At 36.8% G+C, this 14,195-nt stretch overlaps 1 protein-coding gene across 1 annotated transcript in view; it reads left to right on the plus strand.

The window, feature by feature from the left end:
• CAMKMT (calmodulin-lysine N-methyltransferase) overlaps window positions 1-14,195 on the plus strand; it is a 408,013-nt gene that overhangs the window by 20,493 nt on the left and 373,325 nt on the right. Inside the window, exon 3 of the mRNA XM_047068184.1 lies at window positions 3,186-3,250. Coding sequence (XP_046924140.1) covers window positions 3,186-3,250 — 65 coding nt within the window. The remainder of the gene's footprint in view (window positions 1-3,185; window positions 3,251-14,195) is intronic.

Consider the following 14,195-nt stretch of genomic DNA (forward strand, 5'->3'; position numbering starts at 1 on the left):
TAATTGATATATAACAGTATGTAAATTTAAGGTGTACAGTGTGTCGATTTGATACACTTATATAATGTCAAATGATGATCACCATAGCATTAGCTAATACCACTGTCATGTCACATAGCTACTATTTCTTTTTTGTGATGAGAACATTTACAATGGCTATTGGTGTTAAGGGTTTGGGAAAGAAGTTAAAGCTTTGGAGTTTAGGAGAAAGATAGAGTGAACTTTTTATACCTTGATATGTTGGCAAAAAAAAGAAATGTCATTTTTCAGTAACATTAATTGCTAGTGTAATGCTAAGATTCAAGTTTTGGGGTCCCTTCCTTATAAGTATTTTTATCTAACCACATTGTCCAGGCAGGACCTAGGTAAACTGTTGAAAGATTAGGGTTAGACAAGATGTTATACAGTTGACACATTAATAAAGTAGACGACTCTGTTAAGAAAAAGCTGTCCATGAAGTTGGGACAAGTGATAGGGAACTTGAAATAATCGAACTGAATCTTTACCGCATTATGTTCATGAGAGTTTTCCTATAGTTAGCACTAATTCTTACGCTGTTGAAAACAGTGATTGCTGACATTATTCTTTCATGAGATGCCTTCTTTTAGGATGTCTAGACTTCATAGATAAGCGATTTTCATTTTTGGAAGTTATTTATAGGGATAGAGTTAGTTTTACACTTTCCCTACTTCTTACCCCATTTTATTTTATTTTTAAAATGTTTATTTTTGAGGGGATGGGAAAGGGCAGAGAGAGACACACACAGAGTCCGAAGCAGGCTCCAGGCTCTGAGCTGTCAGCACGGAGCCAACGTGGGGCTCAAACCACAAACCGCGAGATCATGACCTGAGCTGAAGTCAGACACTTAACCGACTAAGCCATCCAAACACTTCCTACCCCATTTAAAAATGTCATAGGCCACACTCTGTTTTTTTTGGCTTCCATAGGTAACATTTTTAAGACTAGACAAGTTCTGCTTCAGTGATAATTTTGCCAAATCACACTTTTTGTTTTGAATAATGCTTTTTAATTTTTAAACATGAATTTCACTTCAATTATCCCAGTTTCTGTTTTTTTAAGAAATATTTAACATTTTTCAAAATATATATTTAATTTCAAATATATATCCATCCTGAATTGAGAAGCTTTTAGGGATTTATCCTCAGGAAAATGAGAAATGGGCTCAGTGATGTTTCTGCAAGGGTGCTCATTGTAACAATATGCATAACAGCATAACACTGGGCACAGACTAAACATACAACAAATAAAGTGTTGGTTCGGTAAATTATGGTGCCAACAATCATTCACTGAACTGCTTGGCAGCCATTAAATTCATGTTGCAAGAGAATACTTAGTGATGTAGGAAACTGTTTTATAATATCTTAAAACACAAATTTCAAAACAGGAGAAATATGCTCTTAGTTATTTAATGAAAGTATGAGCATGGAATAAAATTCTATACCAAAATATGAATAGTGGTTGTCTCTGCATGATAGGATTATGAGCATTGTTTTTCTTGAAGGAATCGTAGATTGCTTTTATATTTAAGAAAAACTTTTTTAAGTTCTGTGCCATGTTGCTGGTCACTTTTAGAGCCTCATCTTGCATTTTAGGTATTAAATACTTTGACCTTTTTCTTTCTTTTTCTTACATGTATACTGTAGTTTTCCATGTTAGGGCGTATAACCTCATCTCTACCTAGAATCACGTATACAGAGAAGGTACAGAATCACTGTGTTATTGGTAACACTTTGGTAGCTTTGTCTTCTTAGATTATGATACTTCTGAGCCCAATGCTTATTTGGCCGTGATGATTGCACATAACTTCTTCCAATCTCAGTCACTCTGTCCAAGCACTGGGTCTGTATGACAGAAATAAGAAGAAGTTCTTCTGCAAAGGCTAATACAGTTTACATGTATTTTCTTACTAAATGTATTAGTTTGCTAGGGCTCCCAAAAACAGTGCCACAGACTGGATGGCTTATACAACAAATTTGTTTTTTACAGTTTTAGGTCTAGAAGTCTGAGAGGAAGGTGTTGCAGGTTTGGTTTCCTCTGAGGCCCCTCTCCTTGACTTGCAAGTAGCTGCCCTCTTGCTAGCCTCTTCACACGCTTGGTCCTCTGTGCGCATGCTCTGTTTTTCCCAGTCTCCTTTCCTCGTAAGGACAGCAGTCATATTGGATGAAGGCCTACCCTAATGACCCCATTTTGACTTAATCACCTATTTAAATAAGGCCGTTTCTCCAAATACGCTTTTATGCTGAGGTACCAGGGGTTAGGGCTTCAACATGTGAAATTTGGAGACACAGTTCAGTTGGTAACAATATATGTCAGATATGATAAGTTTAATGACAAAGTGGTGTTGATGAAGTAAATTGTAATTAACTGCTTATGAACTGTTACAACATCCTAGAGAACTACAGCTGTAAATGAACTCCCTTCATATAGGGGAGAATATGGAAGATTGTGGACGCATTAGCAACAATTTTTGTGTTTAATCACCCCTGGAAAAGTGTCTCAAACTCTGTGACCTGTTGACAATAAGGCCCATTTGTATATGTTTGTATATGAAGAATAGTATCTTTTGTAAGTATTAATGAAATATCAGCAATCAAATTAGATATTTCAGGGGCTGCCAAGTGAAGAGAGATTAGAATTAAAAGGGAGTGGAATTAAGGTTAGCGGGCAAAAGATATGAAACTATTGGCCCCCTGACATTTAGAACTTTCTGTAGGTAGATCGTGCAGATCTGAAGGTGGGTTAGTTCTTTGTGACTGAAGTTCTGAGTTTGTTGGGCCGGTATGGAGGAAATCTGTATATTGTTGAGTGTGGTTGTGGAGTTGACAGTTTATTTCTCTTTTGAGATTCTTAAAGGTATGGTTTTGTTTTGTTGTCTTTAATAATCTACCTTATCTTTATATAACTAAAACAAAAATGATAAATATTTATTAATACTTTAAAATGTAGATTACTCAGCAAGAATATCATCACATTAAATATCCTGAGGAATGTATTCTGTTACTTCTTTTCCTTCTCCCTCTAGTGGGCAGAAAATATTTTGAAAATATAGCAGCGAAGGGTTTATTAGTGTTGAGTGGGTGCATCACAATACAGTGTCTCAGCTTTTAAAAACATTAATGTTAATATTTCAGAATCATTGACTAAAATGTTTTATTCCTTCCTAGGCATAATAATGGATCTTTGAATGTTGAAGATGTTCTTACCAGCTTTGACAATACAGGAAATGTTTGTAAGTTGCATGTTCCCTTTGTGGAAATATTTTTAGTGTTTTAAAATGAATTTATAATTAGTGTTTTTCTCACTAAGGTTTATTGTAATGATGTGTGTGCATGTGTGTGTGTGTGTAATACAAACTTTTATTGTTTCCTGCTGCAAAATCAGCATCATGTAAGATGCACCTACTCAGTAGGATAAGGGTGTCTTTACACTTTGCAGTTGTGTGAGTGTGTGTGTGTGTGTGTGTGTGTGCGTACATGCATATGTGTGTGTATAACAGAATGTAGGTCAAAAGGAACCCTGGACTGTCTCTTTTTCTTGTTTCCATTTTGACCTTCTCAGTTAATCCAACGGATGGGCTGTCTCTTTCTTCTTTGCTATATCTTGGGTACTTTCGTTTCCACTTCCTGCTTTCCTTTTTCATTACAGAATAAAACCATTTGTTTCCCTTGCTGTGAATATAATGCCAGAAGGTTTTTGTTTTATGCAGTATTATAATATAGAACACGTTGCCTTTTCATCTAAGCTGATTGTCAGGATAAATTTCTTCACTGAGAGAATTATCTAAATAATTATCATGTTGGGCTGCCTGGGTAGCTCAGTCAGTTAAGCGTCCGACTTTGGCTCAGGTCACGATCTCAGGGTTCGTGAGTTCAAGCCCCGCGTCGGGCTCTGTGCTGACAGCGCAGAGCCTGGAGCCTGCTTCAGATTCTGCGTCTCGCTCTCTCTCTGCTCCTCCCCTGCACTCTGTCTCTCTCTGTCTCTCAAAAATAAGTAAACGTTAAAAAAAATAAAAAAAAATAATTATGTCATATGATGGAAGAAATCAGCCAATAATATATTTTTATCACCATGTTAAACAACATATGATGAAGAGCTGCGTACCCCTCCTTCATGTGTGTTGCCTAGGATATTTCTCTTCAGATAGTGAATGATTTGTGTAATATGACCTTTTCAAATGTAAAAATTGTACTCAGATACTTTTTTCTCAAAGGAAGTTTTGTTGCTGTATATTTTCTCTGAACTAATGTACTTTGCTAACAGTATTACTTTATCAGATGCGCTCTAATTTTACATCTGCATAGAATCATGCCTGAGCAATACTCAGGCAATAATTTTGTTTTTATGCTCACCTATGGCAAGCTTTTCATAATATAGACAAATATTTATGTATTTTGTCACTAAGGAATCTAAAAGTATCCTAAAATTATCCAAAAATATTCAAATCATATGGGTTCCTTTTTCATAGATAGTGACAGGTTTGCCTTTTAGTTTCTACATGTTGGCACTTGCTGAATTCTTTCCCACTTAGGCGTATCTCCATTTTATGGGGGGTTAGGACAAGGGATGCTAGTGGTGTTTGAGGAGACATTCTCCTTTTAATGTAAAATATCACTAAGTCAGGTTTATGCATATATAATTTAGGAACATGGTCCTAGAATGTTAAATGTGGAATTTTTTGATTCAGTAATGTAAAAATGAAGTATTGTTTCTAGTATGAAATAGGGCCACTAGCTGGCAGCATCATGTAAAATAAAAATATTTTCATAAAGGTCTACGTTATTATTTTATGCACGAATGCCTGTCTTGTCCTCCTCTGACATTTTTTTCTCATCAACTTACTCCACACCGCCTTCATCCACCCCCAGTTGTTGCATTGACAAATGGAGAAATTGCATGCAGAAGGTACTTTTTTACTGATGTTGTATTGTTTGGTGGAAAGGTTTGAGTCTTTGAATGAGACTCACCTACGTTTGAGTCTTGGCTCTGAAATTCATCTTGAGCAATTTACATTATGTCAATTTATATGAGTTTATATTATCTCTTAGAACCGGATATAATACATAGAAAGTGTATAACACATATTCCTCATAGTTGACGTTCAGGAAATGGAAGCTATTTATTAATTATTACTTGTGATGAGTACCTCTAGAACATCTTTCCATCTTTTTCTAATAATGAAGAGAATATTAAGGGTTGTTCTCATGTTTTAAAGTAAACTATTTTGATTGAACTAACAAGGTAGGAAAAAAATACATCAAATTACCAAAATAGCAATTTATCAAAAAGTCTTGTCACAAATGTTGTGTTAAAAATGTGAATATATTGGGGCGCCTGGGTGGCGCAGTCGGTTAAGCATCCGACTTCAGCCAGGTCACGATCTCGCGGTCCGTGAGTTCGAGCCCCGCGTCGGGCTCTGGGCTGATGGCTCAGAGCCTGGAGCCTGTTTCCGATTCTGTGTCTCCCTCTCTCTCTGCCCCTCCCCCGTTCATGCTCTGTCTCTCTCTGTCCCAAAAATAAATAAACGTTGAAAAAAAATTTTAAAAAAAATGTGAATATATTGCCAAGGGATGGAAGTGGTGACAAAAATAAGACCTATTAAAACATGTTTAGTGTAATTTTTATATTATCTTCCTATTTTAAAAGAAAAATCTGTACTGATATTTTACTTAATGATAAATTGGTAAAATCCTGTTATGATAAAATGGATTTTGATTATTTAATCTTTTATACACTCTTTAAAATGGTCAGTGACTGAAAAAGTGGTTTATCACTTGATGCCTCAAATGTTTGATTTTAACCTGATAGGGATATTAGGTTGAGTCTGTGACTAGAAAACCCAGCAGAGGGCGCCACAATCATAATTCTGTCTCACAGCATACTATAATTTGAATAAGTAACTTGAATAATAACCCTAAGTTTTCATCATGTAAACATATGAAGATGTAAGCTGAAGCATTTCCATTTGATTTATTTTTCATATATTTAATATATTCAGCAATCCATCAATACAAAAAAAAAATTTTCCTGAGTTTGAGTTAATTTTTTTGTCTTTTGTTTTCAATATCAGTTTAATTTTTGTACTTCTAGCTTTAAAAACAGGAATATTTTTGGTCTTGTTAATCTTGATAGAGATCAGAAGTTCTATATAAGAATATCTATTCCTAAATGACCGCCATGGTAGTAAATACATTGATGGTACACTGAAAGATATTTAAAATAAGGAAAAAAGTTTCTAATACTGTGAGAGAACCAATAGATGGAATTATTCATTTGTGTCAGGAATAGTCCAGGTTAACAGAACTGCCAAATAATAGAAAAAATGACTAACATATTTTAAAGGTATAAAAACCTGATACGTGTATATGTATAAAATGTGTGTGTGTGTGTGTGTTTGTGTATACAAAATCTATTCATGGCTTAATGGAACCATTAATCTCCATTTTAAGTTAATTTTTAAAACCAAGTAATGATTTTATTGTAAATTTTCAAAGATGAGAGGATCAGTCTTTGTTCCTGAATTTGTTCTCTAATAAAAAAGATATGGAAATGTCTTTAATTTTGGAAAACAAATGAAATTTCTGGGTAGTTCCTTATTTCCTGAAAGATTAGAAAAAAAATTCTATTTACCTTTATTAGTTTCAAGTGTTTTGTGTTTCTAAATGTGTGACCTGTGAAGTGTTTTATATTTTTGTGATATCCTCTCAGAGTTTGAATTCCTTTGAATGCTGTAGGAAAAAATTAAAAATGAATCTCACACAGTCATCTTGGCATAATGATTCACTGCCCCAAAGAATATATTTGCTATTGTGGAGAACACATTATTTTGAAAGTCAAGCTCCCTTTCTGCTTTCCTCTATTTAGGGATAGGTATGTGTATTTCATTCTTCGGGTCTACTACTTGAGAACCTATTTCCTTTGCAAGTATCAAAGCTGCCCTATGGAGGGGTTATGTCTGCTATCGATTCCTCATGCCTGGAAAGAGATGCCATCATGCTACCTAGGGAAAAGTATAGGCTGGCATCCTTTACCTCATGTGGGGTACTGGCTGCTTCTGTGTTTCATGTAACATGTCGCTTGAATACGTTGGGTAACAAGAGTGCCCTGCCAAGCACTGGAGCAGATCACTTGCTTCTGTTTTCCCTGTGGGCAGAGTCTCCTTTCTAGCAAGTCCCTGACCTCTAATCAAAGAAGTCCCATTATGCCGTCTCTTCCAAACCCACTTCTTCTCTTTCTCCAAAGTCATCTCTTTCCTCTACTAAAACTAATTTTTTAAGAATGTGATCCTCTCTAAGGCTTAATTGATTCAAATTTGGTTGTCATATTACATAATATAACTATTTGGTATTTGTAAAGTCTCATCAGTGCTTGGGGATATAATAGCTTCATTTTTTACTTTTTTATCACATCATCCTTCATTTGACAGCTTGAATAGATGAGGTAATAATACTTTTCATACAATTTATTGTGCATGATATATGCAATATAATATGTATAAGCTTTTAAAGGATAGGAAATCAATAATAATGTATCCCTATAGTAACCTTGTGTGGCTCAGGATCTTTGGCTAACACTGCAGCTTAAATTGGGAGAATGTATTGGTAAGACCCCTTCTACCATTCTTTGAAAAAAATTTTTTTTTCTCCTGGCTGGGCTACATGACATGGTGGTTGGTATACCATAGTCTCCTGGGGAAATTTGTAGACCCTCTGCCTTATATACTCTCACATTTGATGATAGCAATTTTTTCCCCCAGTGAATCTCAGGGCTGATCTGGATTTTTAATATACACAGCTATAGTCTCCTGCTTTTAGATCCTTCCTGGTGGTCTGATAGTGGGACCTGTTTTATTAGGTATCCAAAACGGATCTTTTTCAGTTTAGTAATAATTACTACCTGAGGAAATATTCTTACTAGAAAATGAAAATATTTGGGGTGCCTGGGTGGCTCAGTCGGTTAAGCGTTCAACTTTGGCTCAGGTCATGGTCTCACAGCTGATTATGAGCCCCGCATTGGGCCCTGTGCTGACAGCTCAGAGCCTGGAGTCTGTTTTGGATTCTGCGTCTCCCTCTCTGCCTCTCCTCCACTCATGCTCTGTCTCTCTCTTTCTCTGACCCTCCCCTGCTTGTGCTGTGTCTCTCTCTCTCTCAAAAATAAATAAACATTAAAAAAAAAGAAAATATTTTGTATTTTAACTGCATTTGGGAAACCAAGAGAAGGTAACCATCTCTAAGGAAATATAGTCCCAATTTTTAGTTCTTGTTTCATTGTTTTGTGTTACATAGTTAGGGTCTGTAATATTGGTGGAATTATCAAAGCTTCAGGAATATCAGCTTGGATTTAAAAATTTTTTCTTCATTCAAATAAAGGTATGTGTGTGCATTCACATGCACGTGTGAGTATGTATGTGTATAGGTGTATAATACCTATGTGTAGTTATACGTGTGTGTTTATATATGTGTGTGTGTAGAGAATGTATACTTGGTAAGATAGTTTGCTTAAAAATAAGAAATTTGGGGGGCGCCTGGGTGGCTCAGTGGGTTAAGCATCCAACTCTTGGTTTCGGCTCAGGTTGCGAACTCATGGTTCATGGGTTCAAGCCCCACATCAGGCTCTGTGCTGATGGCACAGAGCCTGCTTGGGATTCTGTCCCTCTCTCTCTCTGTCTCTCCCCTGCTCGCTCTCTATCTCTCTCTCTCTCTCATAAATAAATAAACATTAAAAAATTTTTTGAGCTTTTATAGGTAATTGCTCTATTTTTAACTTAGTGGGTTCATGGAAGGATCATGGAATATGAAATTCAGGTTGTAGTTCTGCCATTTACTATGTGATCATAGGTGAGTTAACAAATCTGAGTTCCTTATTATGATTGGGTAAGGAACAATAGTTTCTAGTGTGGTGGACATAGTGTTAGGTAATGTGAAAGCACTATGTAAGCTGTAAATTATGTGTGTTCCTAATATGTGTGTGTTAGTTTTTATTGTTAGTATTCATATCATTTGTCTCATTTGTTAATCTTGAACCTTTGCAGTATTTTAATATTGTAAAATAACACAAGTTAGGAAATATTTTTGGTGTGTGCCATCCTGTTTTCATATTTTGCATTATTTTGTTATGTGAAAACACAGTGCAAAGTTACATAATTAAAACAGTGAGTATCAGTGCAGAAATACACATATAAAGCTGTGTTTTAGAAAAGAGTTCAGAAAGATATAAATATATGCGATTTATCATACGATGAAGATGGAGTGTCAGTAAGAAAGGAAACGATGATTCTTCAATAAATGGTGTTGGGAACCATTGATTAAAAATTTAGAAAAAATATTACAACTGAATCTCTCCTTTATGTTATGTACTGATACAAATTTAGAATTTTTTTTTTTTTTTCAACGTTTATTTATTTTTGGGACAGAGAGAGACAGAGCATGAATGGGGGAGGGGCAGAGAGAGAGGGAGACACAGAATCGGAAACAGGCTCCAGGCTCCGAGCCATCAGCCCAGAGCCCGACGCGAGGCTCGAACTCACGGACCGCGAGATCGTGACCTGGCTGAAGTCGGATGCTTAACCGACTGCGCCACCCAGGCGCCCCATGTACTGATACAAATTTAAGCTGGATTAAATATTTAATTAAAAATCCTAGCGCTCCACTTTGAGATATTTCAGATGAATAATTTAATAATAAAAAAAAGGAAGGGCCTTCGGATAGTGACCCAAACCCCATGAATTTAAAGATGAATATATTGACTAAATCAAGATTTTAAAAGTAACTTTATTCAAAAAGCATCAAAAAAGTTGAAAGACAAATGACAAACTGGTATTATTTGTGACATATATGCAGACAAAGATGTATTTCCTTTATTGAGTGAAGAGCTCCCACAAAGCAATAGCAAAAACAGACTGCAGATCCATATGAAAAGGGCAGAACATAGCCAAAGATTAGGACAAGTTGTTTCACACACACCCACAAAAACAAAAAAACACTCCCAAAACCAATGCTCTATAAACACATCAAATAATTACTTTACCAGAAATGAAGTAATGAAACAATTAAAACAGTGAAATAAAATTTTTGTTTATCAAATTGGCAAAGATGAGAGAAGATAGGCAATAACCATTGAATTATAGGGAAATGGGCCTTTTCAACTGCTATTGGTTGGAGGGTAAATGATTCTACTTTTAGAGGCGATCTGCCATATCTTTTATAATTTTAAGTATCCGTATCATTTTGACTAATAATTGCTTTTCTAAAAACTGATGAAACCATTATGCAAGCCTGGAATGCAAAAGAGTTCATTGTAGCACAAAGAACAACTGGAAAAAGCATAAAACTTTAATTTTAGATGACTGGTTGATTATGGATAATCCATGGACATAAAATATTATGTAGCTGTTCAAGATTTTTAAATCATATTAGGTTAAAAAAATCACTTTAGGGAATATGATCTTCTGTAAAATACATAGATATCCATTAATTATGTGTGTATGTATGTATATGCATAGAACTATGTCGTAATGCCCCTCATGTTTTGTTGGGGCATTAGGGTTATGGTTGATTACTACTTTCTTCTTTATCCTTTCCAGTACTAATGGATTTTTTTATGACACATATTTATTAGATTTATAACTGGAATAAACAGTGTTCTTTTCATTTTGAAAAAGCGTAGATATTCTTTAACTTCCAAATTGAGTATTAATATTTTTGACAGAAAGCTGTGATAAAATCTTGAATTGCTAAGTACAGCACTGTGGAAAAAAAAGGAGCAATTCATTTTACCAGTGAAGAAAATATAAAATATTTTGTTTTAAAATTGCACTTTTCTCTAGGGAGCTCACAGCATGTTCCACATTAATTGTCTTCATCTCCCAATGGACTTACGAGATGATAAATCAGAGATCAAATCATCCTCTCCCCGTATTAGGTCGGGGGGAGTACCAAAGAGGCTTAAGAGCTCAGGTGGTGGCAGAATATTGAGCTTGGGCATTGACAATTTTAAGTTTTGTTAAAAAATAAATTTTAAGTTTTAGTGCATTACATGGTTATTATGTGTGGGTAATGGTCAGGGGCCCCTAGACTGTGGTAGGCCCCATGTCAGTGGGGAGCTGGTGATAGGCCACACTGACATTAGGTTTGGCTCTTAGCCCGTCTTGAGAATCACAGTATTCATGTACTATGTAGTCTTTGTGGGCAAGAGGTTTTTTGTTTCTTGTTTTTTTTTATAATGTTTATTTTGAGAGAACGAGAGCAAGCGCACATGCAGGCAGGAGAGGGACAGAGAGAGAATCCCATGCAGGGGATTCCCAAGCCCTGATGTAGGCCTTGATATCATGTCTGTAGATCATGACCTGAGCTGAAATTAAGAAGTCAGATGCTTAACTGACTGAGCCGCCCAGGTGCCCCTAAAAAAATTTTTTTTTTATTTGAAATAAAAAATTACAGAGTTGAAATGATTCTTAATAGTAGGTGCTGCTATCATGAGAAAAGAGTGAAATAAACCCTGTAATCCTTTCTAGACTCACCAATGTGTGTTATGCTTCGTGACCGCAGTAACACTGGAGCATAGTTCACATCATTGCCATAAACCTGCTAGTTTTTCAAACCTCCTTTAAGTAGTTGCAGGGATGTTCCTAATTTAAGTGCCTCCAAGTTTTAGCAGAAGAGACCTATGCCAAGCAAGTCTTTTTTTCTTCCCTCCTCTGAGCAAATGCTGAGTAATACCACTTCTTTCTCCATCTTCTTTTTTGCACCCTCCCCCTCCCCCCCCCCCAGATTTATCAGGAGCTTTGTGAATATTATTCCCATTTAGTTTTCTTTATGTGGCAAGGGATGAGGAAACCGATACTCAGATAAAGATAACTTGCTTAAAAATTAATATTTATGAGGTTGTTACACAGGAATTTAGAGCTATTCTGTATTTCTTGAAGGTAGCATTTCTCCAAAGTGGCGAGAAATGAATTTTAAAAGTTCACGGTGGGAATTGGAACTAAAAGTGGTAACTTGGAGTGCTAGAAAATAACTTTGGCAAATGGAAAAGAATTCTGTCCAGTGGATTGTGTCTCAGAGGAGACTGATTAAAGGTCACTGGAAATGGGCTCTGTAGGGTTCCTGCAAGGTAGTTGACAATCTAATGGAGCGGGGATTTGGGGAGTGAGGATGGGGCAAGAGAATGCATTTTCTTTTAATAGTCTGAAACCTAATGTGGGTTTTGTTTTATGTCAGGGTTTTTTTTTGTTTTTTGTTTTTTTTTTTTTCTCCTTTTTGGGAAGTCCTGCTTTTTGCACAGTAATATAATAGTAGAGTGATTTGTGTTTTTACATAGCCCTTTCTCTGAGGTACTCAAGTGTTTCTCAAGCTTAGGGCTATAATGATATTTAAAAATTGCTTAACAGAAACAGAAGTCACACAGAAAGCTTGACAGAAAGGATATTCTTGTTTATACCAAAGTTGTTTGGATTGTGGCCAGCCTTTCCACAGGGAATTATGGATATTTGGATACTTGTGTGGCCCGTGTATGTTGTATCCCTCGATGAATGCTTGATGTGGACAAAATATTTGGTGATTCAATGAATTTAGTGTCTGTATATATGTATCTCATTTTTCTTATGTTCTTCCCTCTCACCCTTCACCGCCCGCCCCCCCTCCCCCCCCCCCCCCCCCCCCCCGCCGCCTTTCCCTGTATCTGACTATTGTCTTTTATCCTGGGGAGGTGGGGACGGTCCATGGAAGGAATGAGGAAAAGTTGCAGATCGTTCTGTGTATATGGGCTGGAAAATATGGATGTATTCTGTGTGTTGTAGATGCCCCCCATGCTCACAATCTGCCAACTCTATTATGTTGGATCAGGTAGAGTCTTTGTTCCTGGTGGTAAATTCATGGTGTGTTTGAAGCTTTGGCCCATCCATGTTGTTGGAGGCCAGACTTCTGTGTCATTGCCATTTACCACGGGTCCCTTAGTTTCTGACTGAAAGGTGTGGTGGAATCCAGAATCACAACTTAAATAAAGTATCATTTTTGATAGTGTGATAGTCAACGGGGGGAAAAAAAAACCCAGTATTTTGATTAATCCTGGACTTTGTTTTTATTTTAATATTTGATCACCCAATCAGAGCTTCGTGGGGATTGGTTGGACTGTCATTACATACAACTGAGAACTCCTCTGCTTGTGCCTGTCCCCTGATCCTTTTGAGGAGAAACGAGAACAACAAGAAGGGGAGATTGATTCCTATTGCTCTGTTTGATCTTTCTCAAGTCCTACAGGTTTGCAGTTCCTATGCTACAATTGAGCACTCAATTTTGTATCACACTGTATTAATTCTTTGTTAGTCTTTTTCTCCCCAAATAAAATTTGACCCCCTAGATTGCAGGACCATGTCTTCTACTTCTGCCGCATTCATAAAACCATGTCCTCTCTGGTTAAGGATGGTAGTCCAAGTCTATGCAACAAAAGGATTTTCAGCTAGCTTGAGTGTTTTTACCTCTCTTGATTAAATGACATGAAGGCAACATGCAGTCTCTAGCAGTTTTTCTTTTTTCCCCCTCACCCATCTGTTGTCATTCCACTCTGCCGCTGATTGTGTACCTCTTAAATACAAAACAAAACAAAAATCTTAGGAAACAATTCTAACTCTTCCTATCATAAGACAACTCTCGACTTCCTTTTTACCCCCTTTCCTTCTAATTCTCTGTTACAGTCTGAAGAGATAGCCTGGCAAGGCAGGATTTTCCTTGGACTGTGTGAGCATGGGTAGGCAGAGGGGAGGAGACTGAAGCAGACTGGTTTCTGTTAGGTAGGGTGACTGTACAGCCTGGTTTGTCTGGCAGGGTCCCAGTTTACGCCTGTTGTTCTTAGCCTAATTATTTTTTTGGTAAAGTTTATTTTACTTATTTTGAGAGAGGCAGAGAGTACATCAAGGAAAGGGTAGAGAGAGGGGGGAGAGAGAGAATCCCGAGCAGGCTCCACACGGTCAGTGCAGAGCCCGACACAGGGCTCGAACTCATGAACTGCGAGATCATGACCTCAGCCGAAACCAAGAGTCAGACACTCAACTGACTGAGCCACCCAGGTACCCCTCTCAGCCTGATTATTAACACAGCTCTTTTCACTCCCAGAAGTGCCTTGGTTTGGATGATAAATTATTCGCCCATTTTTAGAAGACAGAGAAAGATCGGAAACTTACG

This window comes from Lynx rufus, unplaced genomic scaffold, assembly GCF_022079265.1.
Source record: "Lynx rufus isolate CCGP_SWC_20201006 ecotype Redwood Valley unplaced genomic scaffold, mLynRuf1.p SCAF_8, whole genome shotgun sequence".
In the NCBI taxonomy this organism is placed as follows: domain Eukaryota; kingdom Metazoa; phylum Chordata; class Mammalia; order Carnivora; family Felidae; genus Lynx; species Lynx rufus.